The 19,814-nt window shown below is 44.8% G+C and overlaps 1 protein-coding gene across 1 annotated transcript in view; it reads left to right on the forward strand.

The window, feature by feature from the left end:
* The first annotated feature begins 291 nt into the window (after positions 1 to 291).
* Positions 292 to 19,814, forward strand: part of RUBCNL (rubicon like autophagy enhancer) — a 30,546-nt gene continuing 11,023 nt past the window's right edge. The window contains exons 1-7 of the mRNA XM_038761549.1: positions 292 to 378; positions 2,605 to 2,728; positions 10,607 to 11,269; positions 14,873 to 14,955; positions 16,682 to 16,874; positions 18,314 to 18,394; positions 19,278 to 19,338. Of these exons, the coding sequence (XP_038617477.1) occupies positions 292 to 378; positions 2,605 to 2,728; positions 10,607 to 11,269; positions 14,873 to 14,955; positions 16,682 to 16,874; positions 18,314 to 18,394; positions 19,278 to 19,338 (1,292 nt within the window). The remainder of the gene's footprint in view (positions 379 to 2,604; positions 2,729 to 10,606; positions 11,270 to 14,872; positions 14,956 to 16,681; positions 16,875 to 18,313; positions 18,395 to 19,277; positions 19,339 to 19,814) is intronic.

Here is a 19,814-nt window from a genome sequence, read left to right on the forward strand (position 1 = left end):
GGAGTTAGGATGAACTCTCTTTAATGGTATGGTTTCATCCTAATCAATGGAAATAATAATAGTATTATAGGTGGTGGTGGGGGATCCTATCCACTTATCAACCTGATCAAGGTGGGTTCCGAAGAACCCACCAGATGGCCATGGGTCTAAACTTTGTGGCTGCGTACCTGCTATGTGATCCTTATTCTAATCTTCCTAAAAGCAGCCAGAAATGAAACTTTCAAAATAATGTCAAGAAAATTATTCCGTCGCTAACCCCTTGCCTTTGAATTCTCTTAGGTTTTCAGAAATATGAAGGTTTTTCCTAACTTGTCTTCTCTCCAATCACTATCGTTAAAAAGCTGCCGCAGAGGGAGAAAGCAACCAAGATCCCAACAGGTATGGAAGGCATTCTCTTCCTCCTTCAGGAAATCATTCAACTGTATTGATTGAGCGCTTACTGTGTACAGAACACTGTAATAAGCACTGGGGGGAGTAAAATATAACAATAAACAGACACATTCCCCGGCCACAAACACTTGAACTACAAGTTCTCTAAGAGTTTCTGCCGCTGGCAGCCAGACCAGACACTCACATGTCTTTTGAATCTGACTGATGGCTGGGGAAGCTGAAATTTGATTTTTTTTTTTAAGTTCATATAATTTCAGGAAAATGCATAGCCCAGGTGTCAGTCTATATGAACTACTGCTCCATGTTTGATGTTTAAGGACTGTTATGATTTTGGTTAACTTGACTTTCAAGTATTGGTTTCAGTTAGTAATAATTGGTTTACGTAACTGCTAATGTGTGGTGTTGAGTACGTATTATGTGCTAAGAGCTCAGCTGGATGCAACAAAATCAGAATGGATGAGGAAATTGAAACAGAGAAGTTGTGACTTGCCCAAGGTCACGCAGCAGACAAGTACAATTAGAACCCAGGTCTCCTGACACCTGCTCCTTAGTAGTAGTAGTAATAGCATTTATGGAGTACCTAGCGAGGGCAATGCAGTGTGCCAAGTGCTTAAATGTGCTCAAAGTCTTTTTTTCCCCCCTCCACTTTGCTCATGTTGAAGAAATAAGGGTTGGTCGTGGGTGTCTAAGAACTTGTTACTGAGACCCTTGATCCTATTCCTAGCGAAACATCAATCAAGGTATTTATTGAGCACCTTCTGTGTGCTGTATTAATCAGCTAAGTTCTTAGGTTTTGTCAGTTCTAAAGGCGAAAAGGCAGTCGGAAAAAAAATACTAGAGTAAAATCCTCAAGCATTTCTACATAATGTTTTCTCATATAGTAAATTCAGTTTTAGGATGTCTATAACTTCGATTAGAACTGACCACAAGCTTTCTCTTTTTTCTCTCCGTGAAGTTTTCTCTGTTGAAAATGTTGTAGTAGTTGGCCCCTGGCATTACGAACCAGAGGAGGAAAAGGGAGTTAAATAGATGGGGTTGCCTTGACGATATTGGGGAATTGATATTTTCAAAGTTTTGAGGCTTTTCTACGATATAATCATTTGAGGAACATTATTTTTAAAAAGGTTCATTAGCTGAGGTTTGATTGCTCTCTTTCTTGGTAACTGCTGTTGGAAAAAGTCCTAAATTATTTCTTTGCTTATTTTTACTGTTAGATAATTATATAGGTAGCTATACTTTTTACATGACGGTTCTTCCTCCAATTGGTGGCTGCCTGTCGGCCCCCATTAAATTGTAAATTCCCGGAGGCCAGGGACCAAGTCTCTTTAATGTACGTTGTACGTATTTAGAGACGGTATAAAAAGAGAACCGTAACTTCTTTATCTAAAACAATGGAAATTAAATAATAAAGTTTCAACAACCACTCACGCTTAGGAGACGGACAGCCACTGTGATCCAAAATCTCAACTGCATACTGAATGTCATCTGTATTAGCTGAACCTAAGTAATGCCATGTTTAACGCCAAAGAGTTTAAAATAATATCTTTTCCTCCTTCATGTATTTAAGAAAGTCTATCGGTATCTATTCTCCACCTCCCTTTTACCCCATCCCTCCATGTGAGTTTTACTTGTGGAAAAATATGTTATTTTCAACCCACCGAATGAGTCAATGCAATCTTGCATATTCACCCCAAAATGCTGATGTGGACCAAGCCCAATTTACTGAGGCAGCAAAGTGTCAGTTGAATTAGGACCTGGGTTTTGAAACCTTTCATTCATTCATTCAATTGTATTTATTGAGCGCTTACTGTGTGCAGAGCACTGGACTAAGCGCTTGGGAAGTACAAATGGGCACAGATAGAGACAGTCCCTACCCAACAACCGGGTCCACAGTCTAGAATGGGGGGAGACAGGCAACAAAACACGTAGACAGGTGTCAGTACCATAATAGAATTATAGCTATACATACATCATTAATCAAATAAATAGGGTGATAAATATGTACATTGAAGGAGTGAGTGAAGGAATGAAGGAAGAGGCTGAGTTCAGGTTTGGTTCACCAGCTGTGGACTAAGAAAAGTAGCTTGGTGGTATTTTATTGCAGAACCGAGGGCTTTGTGCAGTTCTCCATAGTCTCTGTATTTTGTTCTACTAATGTCCTCCAGCAAGCCAGTAACTGGGTCCACGGCTGGGGTTGTCTTTCTTTCTCTCCAGCTGGCCAGCAGCGGAAGCAAGAAACAAGCTCTGGGAGAGTCAATGCCTTCATCGAGAGCTGCTTTTCATTCCTCACCAAGGATTAGCTGCCTTGCTCAAACAGCTCAAATCTCAGCCCAGGCAGGTATGACGTGTTTTTATTCCATGCTCATCTCAATCTATCAATCAAACTTACTGAGAGTTTACTGTGTGCAGAGCATTGCACTAAAGTGCTTGGGAGAGTACACTATAACAGGGTTGGTAGACACGTTCCCTGCCCACAATGAGTTTACGGTCTACAAGCCTCAGGTCTCGCAGCTGTGATTCAAAATGTGTACGGAACGTTTTCGGGAACGCAAAAGGTCCCATGGAGCATCTCGACTCCTTGCTCGATGCACATGCTGTTCCCTCAAAAACGTCATCATCATCATCATCATCAATCGTATTTATTGAGCGCTTACTGTGTGCAGGGCACTGTACTAAGCGATTGGGAAGTCCAAGTTGGCAACATATAGAGACAGTCCCTACCCAACAGTGGGCTCACAGTCTAAAAGGGGGAGACTGAGAACAAAACCAAACATACTAACAAAATAAAATAAATAGAATAGATATGTACAAGTAAAATAAAGTAAAGTAAAACTTAATCTGCAGGACATCATCATCAATCGTATTTATTGAGCGCTTACTATGCGCACAGCACTGTACTAAGCGCTTGGGAAGTACTAATTGGCAACAAATAGAGACAGTCCCTACCCGACAGTGGGCTCACAGTCTAAAAGGGGGAGACAGAGAACAAAACCAAACATACTAACAAAATAAAATAAATAGAATAGATATGTACAAATAAAATAAATAAATAAATAAATAGAGTAAAAAATATGTACAAACATATACATATATACAGGTGCTGTGGGGAAGGAAAGGAGGTAAGATGGGGGGATGGAGAGGGGGACGAGGGGGAGAGGAAGGAAGGGGCTCAGTCTGGGAAGGCCTCCTGGAGGAGGTGAGCTCTCAGCAGGGCCTTGAAGGGAGGAAGAGAGCTAGCTTGGCGGATGGGCAGAGGGAGGGCATTCCAGGCCCAGGACATCTGATTTTGTTAAGCGTGCCTATGTCCGTGCCACATTTGGACAGCTCAGGTTGGACTAGTGCTGCCCTTTCTAGTTAGCCAGCTCGTAGTCTGGCAGCCCCAAATGTGGGAAGAGCATCAGAGCTACTAAGGGAGCTGGGAGATCTTCTCCTCATGCCCCATGCAGACTCAGTCGCGAAGCAATGAGACCCTCAAAACAGCCACTTCAGTGCAATGAAATGACAACATGGGGTAGGAAACCACCATCAGGTAATATTCATCAAATGCCTCCAGGCGTCTGTATTTAACTGGATCCTAGAATTGCCAGTGGTTTCAGCCATCCCGAAAGCCAGGTTTGTTTGAAAGGACAAACAAACCCGGTTCTAGAGTGTTCAGAGACCCCCAGCTGTTTGTCTGGTGGGGTCACGAGTTTGTTTCCCCTCTGAAAGTGGGGAAAGCATGTTCTTTCAGATTAGGAGCCTCCTGAGGGGCGGGGAATATGCCTAATTCTCACTTGTGTATTCTTTCCCAGTGCTCTACATAGAGTAAGTTCTTAATAAATACTACTCCTCCTATCTACTTACCTCCAAGAGGTGAAGGGGATAAGTGAGACTGTGTCTACTGAAAAGGAATGGAAGATGACAGATCAAAAAGCTCACTGATTTCACAATTAGAAATGTGACTTGAAATTGCTGGGCTTTAAAAAAAAAATTGAATAGTGGAAGCCAGGAACTCTGATTCTTCATTCTCACCTATCAAGAATTTACTGGGCACCCACACAAGCTGCCTGGTGTTTCACTGCTCAGAACTCTGCTGGAAAAGCTTGTTATGCCAGCATAAACCTCGTTAGAAGTAAAACTTGAACAAGTTGGTTCCTGTTGAGCCAAAAGTGTGAACGAGACGACGACTTCCCAGGCACTTAGGGTATCTGCCCTCAGATCTTAAATTTCCATATTTGGATTAGGAAAATCCCTTTGGGATCCATTTTTGTGTGTGTGCAAAATCTACACATTTTGCCACAAACTCCTAATTTTTTCCTACTCCAACCTCTCAGCTCCCTTTTACACCACGTAGGGAGTCCCCGGGGGACATATTAACAGAGACTGGTGAAATAGTAGCTAGAAAAGAGCTCCCTTGCCTTCTGTTCATCATTGCATTTTCTCTGCACCATCCTCAGCTTCACCATCATAAGAACTACGTCTATACAAGCTGAAGTACACAGCTAGAGATGCCCTCCTCAGGGACAAAGGGCAGGACAACCTGATGACCTTGTATCTACCCCAGCGCTTAGGACAGTGCTTGGCACATAGTAAGCGCTTAACAAATGCCAAAATTATTATTATTATTATTACTAAGCGCTGAGATAGATTAAAGATAATCGGGTTGGACACAGTCCCTGTCCCACATAGAGCTCACAGTCTTAATCTCCATTTTACAGGAAATTGAGGCCCAGAGAAGTGAAGTGACTTGCCCAAGGTCACGCAGCAGACAAGTGGTGGAGCCAGGATTAGAACCCATGACCTCCTGACTCCCGGGCCAATGCTCTATCCACTAGTCCATCTTTGTCTCTCTGTCTGTCTCTCATTCTCCTTAAGTAGTGCTAGAAGTAAGCCAGAATAGACAGGAACTCAGCTCCAGTAAAATAAAAAGTTTGGAAAAGGCTGTTCAGGTATGAACATTTTTTTATTTTTTTTTGCTGCTATGACAGCAGGCCCTTTTGGCCTGTGAGGGCTTGTACCCACACCCTTGTGGGGCCCTTCAGAGGGAGGGGTCGTAGCACAGGGCATCCCTACCCCAGCTCCTGCTGAATTCTGATCACCAGAAGCCGGGAGCTGGAAATGACAGGGACTGGGGGACGAGCCAAGGTCCACTGTTCGCCCTTCGCTGGCAGGATGTGACCTCCGGCCCGGGAACCTGAGGGAGAAATCCAGGCCCTTCCCTAATGGCAGACTGACCCCCCACCCCTCCCTACCCAAGCAGTGTCCCATTTAGCTTTATTTTTTCATTCCTTTCAGTTCTCCTGAAAGCAGGACAATGAGGCTGCATTAATTAGCTCTTTCTTTACTAGGACAGGCATAGGATTTGTGTTTTGGGGGCACCTTTATTTTCAGCAGCTTTGCCTCCTCTGCCTTTCCGGACTGTTTCGAGGATATCATATCTTCGTGACTACATCTGCATGGGGCAAATGGGCTTTGCTAGCTTTTTTGTAGATTTTTTTTTCTGGTGGAAAACGACTCTTGCATTGAACTCTTTACCACCAGCTTTAAGACATTCAATCAGCTTTCCCCACTCCTACCTAACCCTGCTAATCTCCTATTATCGCCCAGCCCACGAGCTTTGCTCCTCTAATGCCAAACTACTCACTGTACCTTGATCTCATCTCTCTCTCTCTCCACAGACCCCTTGCTCAAATCTTCCCTCTGGCCTGAAACTCCCTCCCCCGTCATATCCGTCAGACCATCACCCTCCCCATACTCAAAGCCCATCTAAAGTCAAGTTTCCAAGAACCTTCCTGTACAAATCTCTCATTTCCCCACCCTATTCACCCCACCCCCTTGAGTGTTGCCTACGCACTTGGCTGTGTACCCCTTAAGCACTTTGATACACACCCCATCCCCACAGCACTTATGTCCAAATCCTAGTTATAATTTATTTTAATGTCTGTAAGCTTCTTGAAGGCAGGGAGTGTGCCTACCAACCCTATTGCATTCTCCCATGGTAGTGCTCTGCATACAGTAAGTGCTCAAAAAATATCATTGATTTGATAGACGTGTCTAGAGGCATGAAACTTAAGCTCTGCTCCAGAGTCTGCCCTGCTGGACAGGCTGCCCTTTCCTATGTGTAGCCAGTTTCCTTGGCTGTTAGTCCACCAGTGGTATTTATTGAGCACCCACTGAATACAAAACACTTGGGAAAGAACAACAGAAACAAAATACCCGACCACTGTCCACAAGGATTTTATATTTGAATAGGTAGGCAGATAGACAAAATAAAGAGGAAGAACAAAGATCAAATATGCCAGGGAAAAGACTTCAGAGTGTTTTTACAATTGAATGTACATATTCATTTGAAGGGTGGCTGATGGGTTGATAGGCAGTGCTTATCTTGTATCACACCTAGCACTTAGTACAATGCTTGGCACAAAGTATGTGCCTTTTGGGGCTTGTACAGCTGCTCGATTCCACCAGTTTGGGTGGGGATCTAGTTGTTTTTTGGATACTTTGGTTTCTCTCCTGCCACCTCTGCATGGGAACGGGGTGGAAACCAAAGTATCCCAAAACAACTAGATCCCCACCCAAACTGGTGGAATCGGGCAGCTGTCCAAGCCCCCAAAGGTACATGCTTTGTGCCAAGCATTACTAGAAGTATTAACTGATGATGCTAGGAATATGTCAGGATTAAATAGTAAAACCAAGCCTGGAGGAGCAGGGTTTCAGCCTGTTCCCAAAGCAGTCAATCAGTCAATGGTATTTATTGAGCACTTAGTGCGTGCAGAGCACCGAACTAAGCACTGGGAACAGTACAATCAATCAATTGTATTTATTGAGCGCTTACTGTGTGCAGAGCACTGTACTAAGTGCTTGGGAAGTACAAGTTGGCAACATATAGAGACGGTCCCTACCCAACAGTGGGCTCACAGTCTAGAAGGGGGAGACAGAGAACAAAACAAAACATATTAACAAAATAAAATAAATAGAATAGATACGTACAAGTAAAATAAATAGAGTAATAAATACGTACAAACATATATACATATATACAAGAGTTGGTAGAAATGTTCCCTGCCCACAAGCAGCTGATAAGTCTAAACGGAGCATTACAACGTATGTACTTTTACTGTTAAGACACAGGATTGAGGATCTTAGCAAAAAAACAATGGTTACGAACGTTATTGAGAAATTATCACTAGTGGGGCTTGGGGATGCCCATTTCCCAAGGAGCAGTTGTGCCTGACTGAGGTGGTTTCCTGGGTGGACAACAGTCAAAGAAAAGGAAAACCCTTAGAGCAAAATCTTATCAAGGCAGTTGAGAACCTCCCGAGTGTCTCTAGCTTCCAAAAATGTATGAATCTGTGGTGGGTTTTGTAAAATTTCACTTTTAGATTTTTTTACCAGCAATCTCTTTATCTCCAGCCATTCCTGCTGGATGGGGTCTAGGATGCTGTGCACATAAATGGCTAGTTCATGCTTCTCCTTAACTTGTAGAGTCAATTAAGGGGGGTGGGGAGGAGAACCAGATTGATGGCATTTGTCCTGGTGAGAGTCAATCAATTTGTGCTCACAAAAGTAACGAGTATCAAGGGAGCTAGTGCCCTGGGAGCTAGAGAGCCAAAAGGAGAGCGTACCCCACCATCAGCCCCAATGGTTGGAGATCGGGCAAACAGCTGGAAATGCAAGCGTAAGTCAACTTCACACCAGTGCTAACATTCTTGAGGAACTGATTTGTGCAGAGCACTGTAATAATAATAATAATAATAATAATGGCATTTATTAAGCGCTTACTATGTGCAAAGCACTGTTCTAAGCGCTGGGGAGGTTACAGAGTGATCAGCTTGTCCCACAGGGGGCTCACAGTCTTAATCCCCATTTTCCAGATGTGAAGTGATGAGAAGTGAAGTGACTTGCCCAAAGTCCCACAGCTGACAATTGGCGGAGGCAGGATTTGAACCCATGACCTCTGACTCCAAAGCCCGCGCTCGTTCCATTGAGCCACGCTGCTTCTACTCTACTAAGTACTTGACAATCAAACAGGAGAAGTAACAAAGATGTGCTCCCTGATTTTTAGGAGTTTTTACTCTGATAGTGATAACAGAGAAGCAGCGTGGCTCAGTGAAAAGAGCACGGGCTTGGGAGTCAGAGGTCGTGGGTTCTAATCCCGTCTCCGCCACTTGTCAGCTGTATGACTTCGGGCAAGTCACTTCACTTCTCTGTGCCTCAGTTACCTCATCTGTAAAATTGAGATTAAGACTGTGAGCCCCATGTGGGACCACCTGATCACCTGGTATCCCCCCCAGCACTTAGAAAAGTGGTGTCACAGGCTTGACACCCGTCCACATGTTTTGTTTTGTTGTCTGTCTCCCCCCTCTAGACTGTGAGCCCGTTGTTGGGTAGGGACCGTCTCTATATCTTGCCAACTTGTACTTCCCAAGTGCTTAGTACAGTGCTCTGCACACAGTAAGCACTCAATAAATACGATTGAATGAATGAATGAATAAGCGCTTAACAAACACCATCATTATTATAGAGACAAGAGCAATAAAGTAGCTGTAAATGTCAGTGAATAGAAAAGAGCAAGTAAATGAACAGATAAATACAAGCTAGCTCTCTTCCTACCTTCAAAGCCCTACTGAGAGCTCACCTCCTCCAAGAGGCCTTCCCAGACTGAGCCCCCTTTTTCCTCTCCTCCTCCCCATCCCTCCAGCCCTACCTACTTCCCCTCCCCACAGCACCCGTATATATGTTTGTACATATTTATTACTCTATTTATTTTACTTGTGCATACTTACTATTCTATTTATTTTGTTAATGATGTGCATTTAGCTTTAATTTGTACTTCCCAAGCGCTTAGTACAGTGCTCTGCACATAGTAAGCGCTCAATAAATACGATTGATGATGATGATGATGATGATTTAGCTTTAATTCTGTTTGTTCTGACGACTTGACACCTGTCCACATCTTTCGTTTTGTTGTCTGTCTCCCCCTTCTAGACTGTGAGCCCGTTGTTGAGTAGGGACCGTCTCTTATATGTTGCCGACTTGTACTTCCCAAGCGCTTAGTACAATGCTCTGCACACAGTAAGCACTCAATAAATACGATTGAATGAATGAATTGGTGCAGAAGAAGGCTGGTGGGAGTGGCCTGAGTAGAAAGGAGGGAGGAGCAGGAGATTGGCAGGTTTGAAGATGGTTGGGCAGTGATTTACTTGGGTCTGAAATTAATTTGTAGCTAAACTGGATTAGAAACCAGAACCTGAACTAGAGGATGGTTTTTTGTGCTTACGAAATCAGTCAGCACCAAGTTCAGTCAGCAGAGCTTCTCTTAGTTACTAATGGTGGGGTGTTTTTAAACACTTACTATCAATCAATTAGAGAAGCAGCGTGGCTCAGTGGAAAGAGCACAGGCTTTGGAATCAGAGGTCAGGGGTTCAAATCCTCGTTCAAATCCCAGCTCTGCCAATTGTCAGCTGTGTGACTTTGGGCAAATCACTTAACTTCTCTGCCTCAGTTACCTCATCTGGAAAATGGGGATGAAGACTGTGAGCCCCCCATGGGACAACCTGATCACCCTGTAACCTCCCAGCGCTTAGAACAGTGCTCTGCACATAGTAAGCGCTTAATAAATGCCATTAAAAAATCAATTAGGGTATTTATTGAGTGCTTACTATGTGCAGAGCACTGTTCTAAGCCCCTGGGAGAGTAAGAGAAACAGTGTAGCTCAGTGGAAAGAGCGCGGGCTTTGGAGTCAGAAGTCATGGGTTCAAATCCTGGCTCCGCCAACTGTCAGCTGTGTGACTTTGGGCAAGTCACTTAACTTCTCTGTGCCTCAGTTACCTCATCTGTAAAACTGTGAGCCCCACGTGGGATAACCTGATCACCTTGTAACCTCCCCAGCGCTTAGAACATAGTAAGCACTTAACAAACACCATCATTATTATTACAATACAAGAGAATAAGCAGTCACGTTTCCCTGTCCGTTATGACTTACGTGCCAAGCACTGTACAAAATACTAGGGTGGCTACAAGATCTTCAAGAGAGACACAGTCCCATACGGGGCTTGCAGTCTAAATGGGAGGGAGAGAGAAGTCAGGGAGAAACCTTGGCAAGTGGAGAGTTGTTCGCTGCTTGCCAGAATCAGGAGCTTGGCCTTTCGCTCTTGCGTGACCATTTTAAAGGGCTCAGACATTGATCGGAATACCTTTCTAAAGATTTCACCTCCTGCTTTCTCTCTTTAAACAGGCGAGTTCTCCAGGCCTGCAGGGCGCTCCAGATTCCTCCCCAAAGGTTCATCAGTAGCCACCAGACAGATGGTCCTGTCTGTCCTGAACCTGTCGGGGTGGAAACCGTCTTTGGCGTCCGGGGAGATGGTGCTTCCAGCCACGGGTCAGCAGGAATCCCCTGCCGATCGCTGGGATGGGAGCAGCGGTGGAGACCTGGGTGACTCTGATGGGAACACCAGCTGCCCCCCCCAACAGCCCCAGAGTGCTCGTCCTCCTAGCCAGCCGGACGTTAGGCTCACGAGACACAGGGCAGCGTGGCTTACTCCACAGGGTGCCACAGAAGAGCAGAGTCCGACACCACCGCTGGAAAGTGGCAAGGTGCCCTCCGCGATGGACCGCGTGCTGCCAATCCGAACCTCCCCATCCCTCCTGATGGATGCAGTCCCACGGGGCAGTACTGCCGCTTCGGTGGCCAGTCCCCTCCCTAAGAGCTCAGAAAAAGAGCATGGAGACTTTCTTCTGACCCCGGCGGCGCGCGCTGACGTGTTCCCAAGAAGCTCACTGGGGTCATCCACGGAGTTAGTTGTTTTCAGCAGCTCTGCGATTCCAGGTTCCACCCCACAACCTGTGCACAGCAAGGATCTCCAGCAGACTTCCCATCTGGGGACAGCCACTGACAAAGGTACCTTTAGCAGCTGATTTGTCCGTTATGGGCAGGATTGTGTTCATCAATTCTGCTGTATTATACTCTCCCAAGAGCTCTGCACACAGTAAGCACTGCATAAATACAGCTGATCTGTTTTTAGTCTCCTTTGTTGCCATATGGGCAGTGTCTGCTAATTCTGTCGTATCCTACTCTCCCAAGGACTTAGTACAGTGCTCAGGACCTAGTAAGCACCTAATAAATACTACTGATTGTTGTTTGGCGCCTGACTGGCTTACTCTAGGCAATCAATCAATCAATCAATCGTATTTATTGGGCGCTTACTGTGTGCAGAGCACTGTACTAAGCGCTTGGGAAGTACAAGTTGGCAACATATAGAGACAGTCCCTACCCAACAGTGGGCTCACAGTCTCCAGACTGTCCATCCTGGCTTCTCCCAGTGCCTATATCTGCCGGCATTGGATGCCCGCCGGGTCTTGAGCAAATAGAGCCTGTTGTTCAGCACTGTGGTTTATTTTACTCCCAGAAGGTCACAAATGGCCAGCCGGAAAAAAAAAAAATCAAAGTCCTCCTCCTCCTCTCTCCTGTATTTCTAAGTGTAAATGTCCCCACCACTGCTCCCTGCCTGAGTTTGGCAGGACGCGGGAACTCCGTCCGTCAGAACCCGTTTTCAGTTGTGCTGCTGGAAATGGCATCAGGGAAAGGTCGGCTGCAGATCTGTGTCAAGATCCGCACGTGACTCCTTGGTTTCCCCAGGAAACCCTGGGTAGATTGGCCTCTGAATGCCTTTCTGGATACCCGACGACTTGGAAAGGCACGGCTGGCTCTTCCTCGTTCGGGAAGATTTTGTCAAGCAATGATCAGTGGTATTTATTGTGTGTTTGCTGTGGGCAGAGCACTGTAACTAAGTGCATGGGAGAGTACAGTACAACAGAAATGGTACTCCCTTAAAGCGTTACCTTACCGTTAAAACGGTATTTTAACATCTCTCCTTGACTCCGAGAGTCCTTGCCTATTGTGTAACTTTGTGCAAGTCACTTCCCTTCTCTGTGCCTCAGTTTTCCTTACTTGGAAAATGGGGTTTCAATCCCTGTTTTCCCTCCCCCTTAGACTGGGAATCCCATGTCAGACAGGGACTGTAACCGATCCGATTGTACTGCTTCTACTCCAGTGCTTCGTACAGTGCCTATCAAGTATCGCTACTATGACTATTAATTAGAAAAGTTCCTATTTGTGAGGCAGTCACTGGGGATGTGTATCAGAGCAGAGTTACCCAGGGAAAGACGTTTTGTCAAGTGAAAGCTTTTAAAATGTCAGTCGAGCAGTTGCTGCATGAGTAACTGAAATAGGATGTGTATTGTGGGGAAATTTAGTCATAAACAACCAGGCTAGAGGAGCAAACTAGTGGTAGACAACAGTGGCTGAGCAAGCAGCTTAGTGGGCAGCAGTCGGGAGCGGAGACTTCCTGATCCAGAAGATTAGAAAACAGTCCCCGCAAATGGTAAACCGCGATCACTTTGTCACTCATAGGTCATCATCATCATCATCAATTGTATTTATTGAGAGCTTACTGTGTGCAGAGCACTGTACTAAGCGCTTGGGAAGTACAAATTGGCAACATATGGAGACAGTCCCTACCCAACAGTGGGCTCACAGTCTAAAAGGGGGAGACAAAACCAAACATACTAACAAAATAAAATAAATAGAATAGATATGTACAAGTAAAATAAATAAATAAATAAATAGAGTAATAAATATGTACAAACATTTATACATATATACAGGTGCTGTGGGGAAGGGAAGGAGGTAAGATGCGGGGGTGGAGAGGGGGACGAGGGGGAGAGGAAGGAAGGGGCTCAGTTTGGGAAGGCCTCCTGGAGGAGGTGAGCTCTCAGTAGGGCCTTGAAGGGAGGAAGAGAGCTAGCTTGGCGGAGGGGCAGAGGGAGGGCATTCCAGGCCCGGGGGATGATGTGGGCCGGGGGTCGATGGCGGGACAGGTGAGAACGAGGTACGGTGAGGAGACGGTCATTTCAGTCCTTCCCTCAAGCAGGGATGGGATTTTTCTCATTAGTAGCTTTATCTAAGATGAGGAAGGGTGTAGGGAAAGGTAGAGGTGGGGGGGGGGCGGGGGAAAGGTGTGTGTGTGTGTGTACGCTCGCGTGCACAGGTTCATGTGTGTTTAGGATAAGTAGACTGTTGTTATGTCCAGGAGATCATGTATCTACCTCCTCCAGGAGGTCTTCCCAGACTGAGCCCCTTCCTTCCTCTCCCCCTCGTCCCCTCTCCATCCCCCCATCTTACCTCCTTCCCTTCCCCACAGCACCTGTATATATGTATATATGTTTGTACATATTTATTACTCTACTTATTTATTTATTTATTTTACTTGTGCTTATCTATTCTGTTTATTTTATTTTGTTAGTATGTTTGGTTTTGTTCTCTGTCTCCCCCGTTTAGACTGTGAGCCCACTGTTGGGTAGGGACTGTCTCTATATGTTGCCAACTTGTACTTCCCAAGCATTTACGTGGCTCAGTGGAAAGAGCCCGGGCTTTGGAGTCAGAGGTCATGGGTTCGTATCCCAACTCTGCCACGTCTGCTGTGTGACCTTGGGCAAGTCACTTAACTTCTCTGAGCCTCAGTTACCTCGTCTGTAAATTGGGGATTAAAACTGTGAGCCCCACGGGACAACTTGATCATCTTGTATCCCCCCCAGTGCTTAGAACAGTGCTCCGCACATAGTAAGCACTTAACAAATGCCATTATTATTTAGTACAGTTCTCTGCACACAGTAAGCGCTCAATAAATACGACTGATTGATTGACACAAAATAAGTACTTATCAAATACCAAAATAACAACAATGACCACTGAGTTTTACCCTTCCTAGATGAAGACTCTTAAATCCAACAGAATGACCCAGAAAAGCCCAGCATTAACACCTGACGGAGCTCTGGGGGAGGAACTAGGGAGCTTTGAGAAGCAGCATACGACAGGGAGCTACAATGTGCCTGGCACATTATAAGCACTTAAATACCATAATTCTTATTATTAATTATTATTTATCAAGTACACATTGCAGCCTAGTGAACATGATCCAAACCCCCTCAGTAGCCTTTGGGGATTCCCAAAAGTTACGGCTGTAACACAGTGGCTTACCTAGTGTGAATGTCAGGGTGCCTGGACTCATTGGGATCCAGTCTTCAGGACACCTGCACGGCATGTGACCGCTCAAGTACTTTCTGAAGGGCACGCGGGGTAGAAATACTAGTCGGTTTGAGCATGCTGTCGACTTGGAGGCCTCCCTGAGAGTGAAGCCTGCAGGCTCTGTTGGGTGCCTCCTTCACAAGACTCCCTTTTTTGTTTCTGCATCTTTAGCTCTGTCACCTCACCCTCTCTGAAATTCTCACATTCCACGTAAGCTCCTTGAGGGGACCATTTGAAACACTCACTTCCCTTCTGACACTCGGTTTTTCTCTCCTTTCAAATCGTTCCGGGAAAGATACTGAATCGGGCCTTCCCGTCTAATAATAATAATATTATTATTATAATTATATATAATTATAATTATATAACAATAATAACAATAATAATAATAATAATAATAATAACTTCCCTTGGCAGGTGCCATTCCCGTGAGCAGAAGAGCCATTTCCCTGAGTTGCTCCTCACAAGAGAAGTCAATGCTTCCTGTAGACGTAGAGAAGGTAAGCGCAACGCGTTACAGCCGTAACTTTTGGGAATCCCGGAAGGCTACTGAGGGGGTTTGGATCATGTTCACTAGGCTGCGATGTGTACTTGATAAATAATAAGAAGAAGAATTATGGTATTGAAGTGCTTATAATGTGCCAGGCACTGTTCTAAGCGCTGGGGTAGAAACAAGATTGAACACAGTCCCTGTCCCACACAGGGCTCACGGTCTTAATCCCCTTTTCACAGATGAGGGAACTGAGGCACAGAGAAGTTAAGTGACTCATCTGAGGTCACACAAGACAAGTGGCGCGTAATCCCGAGAAGTAAGGCCCTTAGTTTGTCATGTCGCCACTGAAATATACTAATTTTCAACCTAATGAAATACTCAGAGACCTTGTAACAGTATCATCATCATCAATCGTATTTATTGAGCGCTTACTATGTGCAGAGCACTGTACTAAGCGCTTGGGAAGTACAAGTTGGCAACATATAGAGACAGTCCCTACCCAACATTGGGCTCACAGTCTAAAAGATGATCAGTATGATCAGTATGACTGATGATGGCAAATACCCTGATTTAAAGGAGAAGCATGTTAATAACAGTAATCCTAGTGGTATTTGCTAATAATAATGATGGTATTTGTTAAGCGCTGACTATGTGCCGAGCACTGTTCTAAGCAGTAAATACTGTTGCTCTTACTATGTGCCAAGATAATCAGGGCAGATACAGTCCCTGTCCCACATACGGTCCCCAGTCTAAAGGGGAGAGGGAGAACATATATTTAATCCTCATTTTGCAGATGAGGAAACTGAGGCCCAGAGAAGTTAAGTGACTTACCAAGGTCACACAGCAAACAAGTAGTTGAGCCAGCATTAGAATCCAGGTTTCATCATCATCATCATCACCAATCGTATTTATTGAGCGCTTACTGTGTGCAGAGCACTGTACTAAGCGCTTGGGAAGTACAAGTTTGCAACATATAGAGACAGTCCCTACCCAACAGTGGGCTCACAGTCTAAAAGAGGGAGACAGAGAACAAAACCGAACATACTAACAAAATAAAATAAATAGAATAGATATGTACAAAATAAATAAATAAATAGAGTAATAAATATGTACAAACATATATACATATATACAGGTGCTGTGGGGAAGGGAAGGAGGTAAGACGGGGGGGTCTCCTGAGTCCCAGGCCCACACTCTTTCCCCTAGGCCATGCCATTTCTCTTAGACTTTCCCATTTGAAACAAAACCTCCTCACAGCCACCTACAGTGTGGTGGAGTCTCCAGTCCTGAGAGCGGAGGGGAGCAGAGAGGAGTGGCTACTGCAGCCTCCGAATCTGGGGTGGGGAACAATGATAATAATGATGGTACTTGTTAAGCACTTACTATGTGTTAAGCACTGACTATGTGCCAAGCACTGTTCCAAGTGCTGGGGTAGATACAAGGTAAGCAGGTTGTCCCACGTGGGGCTCACAGTCTTAATCCCCATTTTACGGATGAGGTAATTAAGGCACAGAGAAATTAAGTGACTTGCCCAAGGTCACCCAGCTGACAGGTGGTGGAGCCAGGATTAGAACCCACGACCCCTGACTCCCAACCCCATGCTCTTTCTGTCGCTGTCCTGCTTACATCATATGGGTGAAACTCTTGGTACTTGCAGAGTGCCAATGATCCTGGTTTCTAATTCAGTGATTAATATACTGAGGTTGTGGGTATTTTTGAACTGTCTTTGGCAGGAGAATGTCCACTTTTACGTGGCCGATATGATTATATCTGCTATGGAAAGAATGAAGTACAATATCCTAAATGAGCACCAAGCAGAGATGTGGAGCGAAGGAGAAAGCTATCAAGTTGACTCTCAGATATCCTCCCATACTGCACTCAAGCAAGTGGTCACATCATCCACGTCTTCAGACAGTGGCTATGAAGGCAAGTGGAGAGAGATTTCTGGATTTATTACGTATTACATGTTAGGCAAGAGAAATTATTTCCAGGTTGAGTTTTTCGACCAAATCTTCCTCCTTAATTCACTAAGACTGTCCTCCAGTCTTAGTCGTTCCGTGCTTGTTTTTAAAAATAGCATCTGAGTCTTATTTGCTTTTGGATTTTGATTAAAAGGACAGGCCTCCCTAAGAATTTATAAACATTCAGCACTGCTGTATTCAGGTATTTTTGTTCCTATAGGAACTATTCCATCTTCTTAGTTTATCAGAGGAAGAGGAATAGGTAATGACTTGTCCAGAATAATATGGTAAGCTAGTTCACTGGTCTTGGCTTCTCAGGACAGGGCACTGTGAAAACTGGAATTATATAGAAATCAATCAGTGGTATTTATTGAACCCTTACTATGTGCAGAGCACTGTACTAAGCACTTGGGAAAGTACAATACAACAGAATTAGCAGACACATTCCCTGCCCAGTATTCATTCATTCATTCAATCATATTTATTGGGCGCTTACTGTGTGCAGAGCACTGTACTAAGTGCTTGGGAAGTACAAGTTGGCAACATATAGAGACGGTCCAGTATTGATTAGACTGGTAGCTTATATTGAGTAGGGAACATGTCTACCAACTCTGTTATACTGTGGTCTCCCAAGCACTTAATACAGAGTTCTGCACACAGAAAGCACTCAATAAACGCAATTGATTATTGAACCTTCTCTAAGTGCACTGCACTGTACTAAATTCTTGGGGAAAATACAACAGAAGCACAAGACACACGCCCTGCCCACAGGGCACTTGTAAATCTAATCAGGGAACCAGATATAAAAAATATTTACAAATAGTAGAAGCCGAACAAATAAACGGATGTGCGGGTGAAAACAGATGTATCTACAAGTGCCGAGAGAGTGGATATAAATAAATACGTAAGGGCTGGAGGTGGCTAGTGGTGTTAGAAAACCATATTAGGTGTATGAATTAATCAGGAAACAGGAGTTAGTGGAATTTTTGGAAGGCTTGGAAGGAGGGGAGAGCTGAGGTGCTGAGGATTTGGTGAGGAAGGGAGTTCCCGGCTGGAGGAATACCCTGAGCAAAAGGGTCAGAGGTGGGTGCATATGTGTATGTTTCCTGCCCTAAATTCAGACTTTAACAGTTGCCCATAAAAATACCCTCATGGAGAAAACCAGCATAAAGAACATTTCAGCAGCCTGTTGATTTGGCAGAGGGGACAAAGAGCAATTAAAATTCCTAAACCTGAAGTCTTTGGCCACTCCAAGAACTACCCTGGACTCCAGGCCTCGATGAAGACCTGCTATTGTGGCGATGGGCTGGATACCGAACTGATGACCTGTAAATTGGTGACTTACTTGCTGTTTTTAAGCATGCGGAGAGCCAACAATCACCCTAAAATCTCTTTTGTTTCTAGGCTCTGCCAGCGCCCAAATAGAAAGATCTTCTCCTGTCAGGGTGAAAGAAGACGGTGACATGGAGGAGTTTGTCATTTTGGGTAAGATTTGGGCATCTATGCAGGCTGCTTATTAAATAAACCTCCCACACTGGGAATGAAATAGGTCCGTATATAATTGTCTTCACAGTGCTTCATCTGATTTCAGAATGGAAAGGACAATCACCAACCAATAGGTATTTATTGAGCACTTAATGTGTGCCGAGCGCTGTACCAAGCACTTGGAAGAGTTTAGTAAAACAGAATTGGTAGACACATTCCCTGCCCACCTGGAGGTTACAGTTGAGAGAGGAGACAACATGAAAATAAATTACGGATATGTACAAAAGTGCTGCGGGGCTGAGGGTGGGGTGAATATCAAGTGCTTAAAGGATATAAGACTAGTTTTTCCTAGGTTTAATGCATGACAGCTTCTGCCCAGAGGTATTCGGCATTAATAGAAGGGGAAAGCAGATGCTTGTAGTAATGATGGTTAAGGGGCTGACATCTTCCTGTCTCCAGTAATATTTCCTTTTTGTTTCTGGTGATAGCATATCTTTTAGAAAAATTATTTCCTTGGATCCCCCCCACAAAAGTTTGGGAGGTAGGGCAGTGCTTTTATGGAAGAACTGGGGGTAAAATGGGGAGAATCTAAGATTTGGGATTAGAGATGAGACTTTATAATATGTTTTGTTTTGTTCCCTGTCTCCCCCTTCTAGACTGTGAGCCCGCTGTCGGGTAGGGACCGTCTCTATATGTTGCCAACTTGGACTTCCCAAGCGCTTAGTACAGTGCTCTGCACACAGTAAGCGCTCAATAAATACGATTGAATGAATAAATGAATGAATATCACAAGCCACGTTGCTGCCGCTTCTTCAGAATGCCCAGAAATGAGTGACAAACTGAAGATGAGATTCTTGTTCTGACTTGTTTTCCTTTCCCGCAGAACCTGGGCAGTTTGACACCGTCGCCGACACTTATAGATGTTTCCAGGTCTCCAGCAAAAGGTAAAGACCCTAGAGATGGACCATTGGGTGAACTCGCCAAACGTAGGTAGAAGAATCAGCGTGGCTCAGTGGAAAGAGCCCGGGCTTTGGAGTCAGAGGTCGTGGGTTCAAATCCCGGCTCTGCCAATTGCCAGCTGTGTGACCTTGGGCAAGTCACTTAACTTCTCTGTGCCTCAGTTCCCTCATCTGTAAAATGGGGGTAAAGACTGTGAGCCCCCCGTGGGCCAACCTGATCACCTTGTAACCTCCCCAGCGCTTAGAACAGTGCTTTGCACATAGTAAGCGCTTAATAAATGCTATCATAAAAAACCAATGGCTAAGACACCCGACTTGACCTTGGTTGGGGGAGGCAGGGTGCTAGCCAGCTTCCCTGGGATCTCTGCTGGTTGTTTAGCAGGGTGAGAGTTCTGACTTTGTTTTCTTGATGGGGAAGGGAGCAAGAGGACGGTAGACCTGGTACACCTTGGCCATAATGA

Source organism: Tachyglossus aculeatus, chromosome 20 (assembly GCF_015852505.1).
Source record: "Tachyglossus aculeatus isolate mTacAcu1 chromosome 20, mTacAcu1.pri, whole genome shotgun sequence".
Classification (NCBI taxonomy): Eukaryota; Metazoa; Chordata; class Mammalia; order Monotremata; family Tachyglossidae; genus Tachyglossus; species Tachyglossus aculeatus.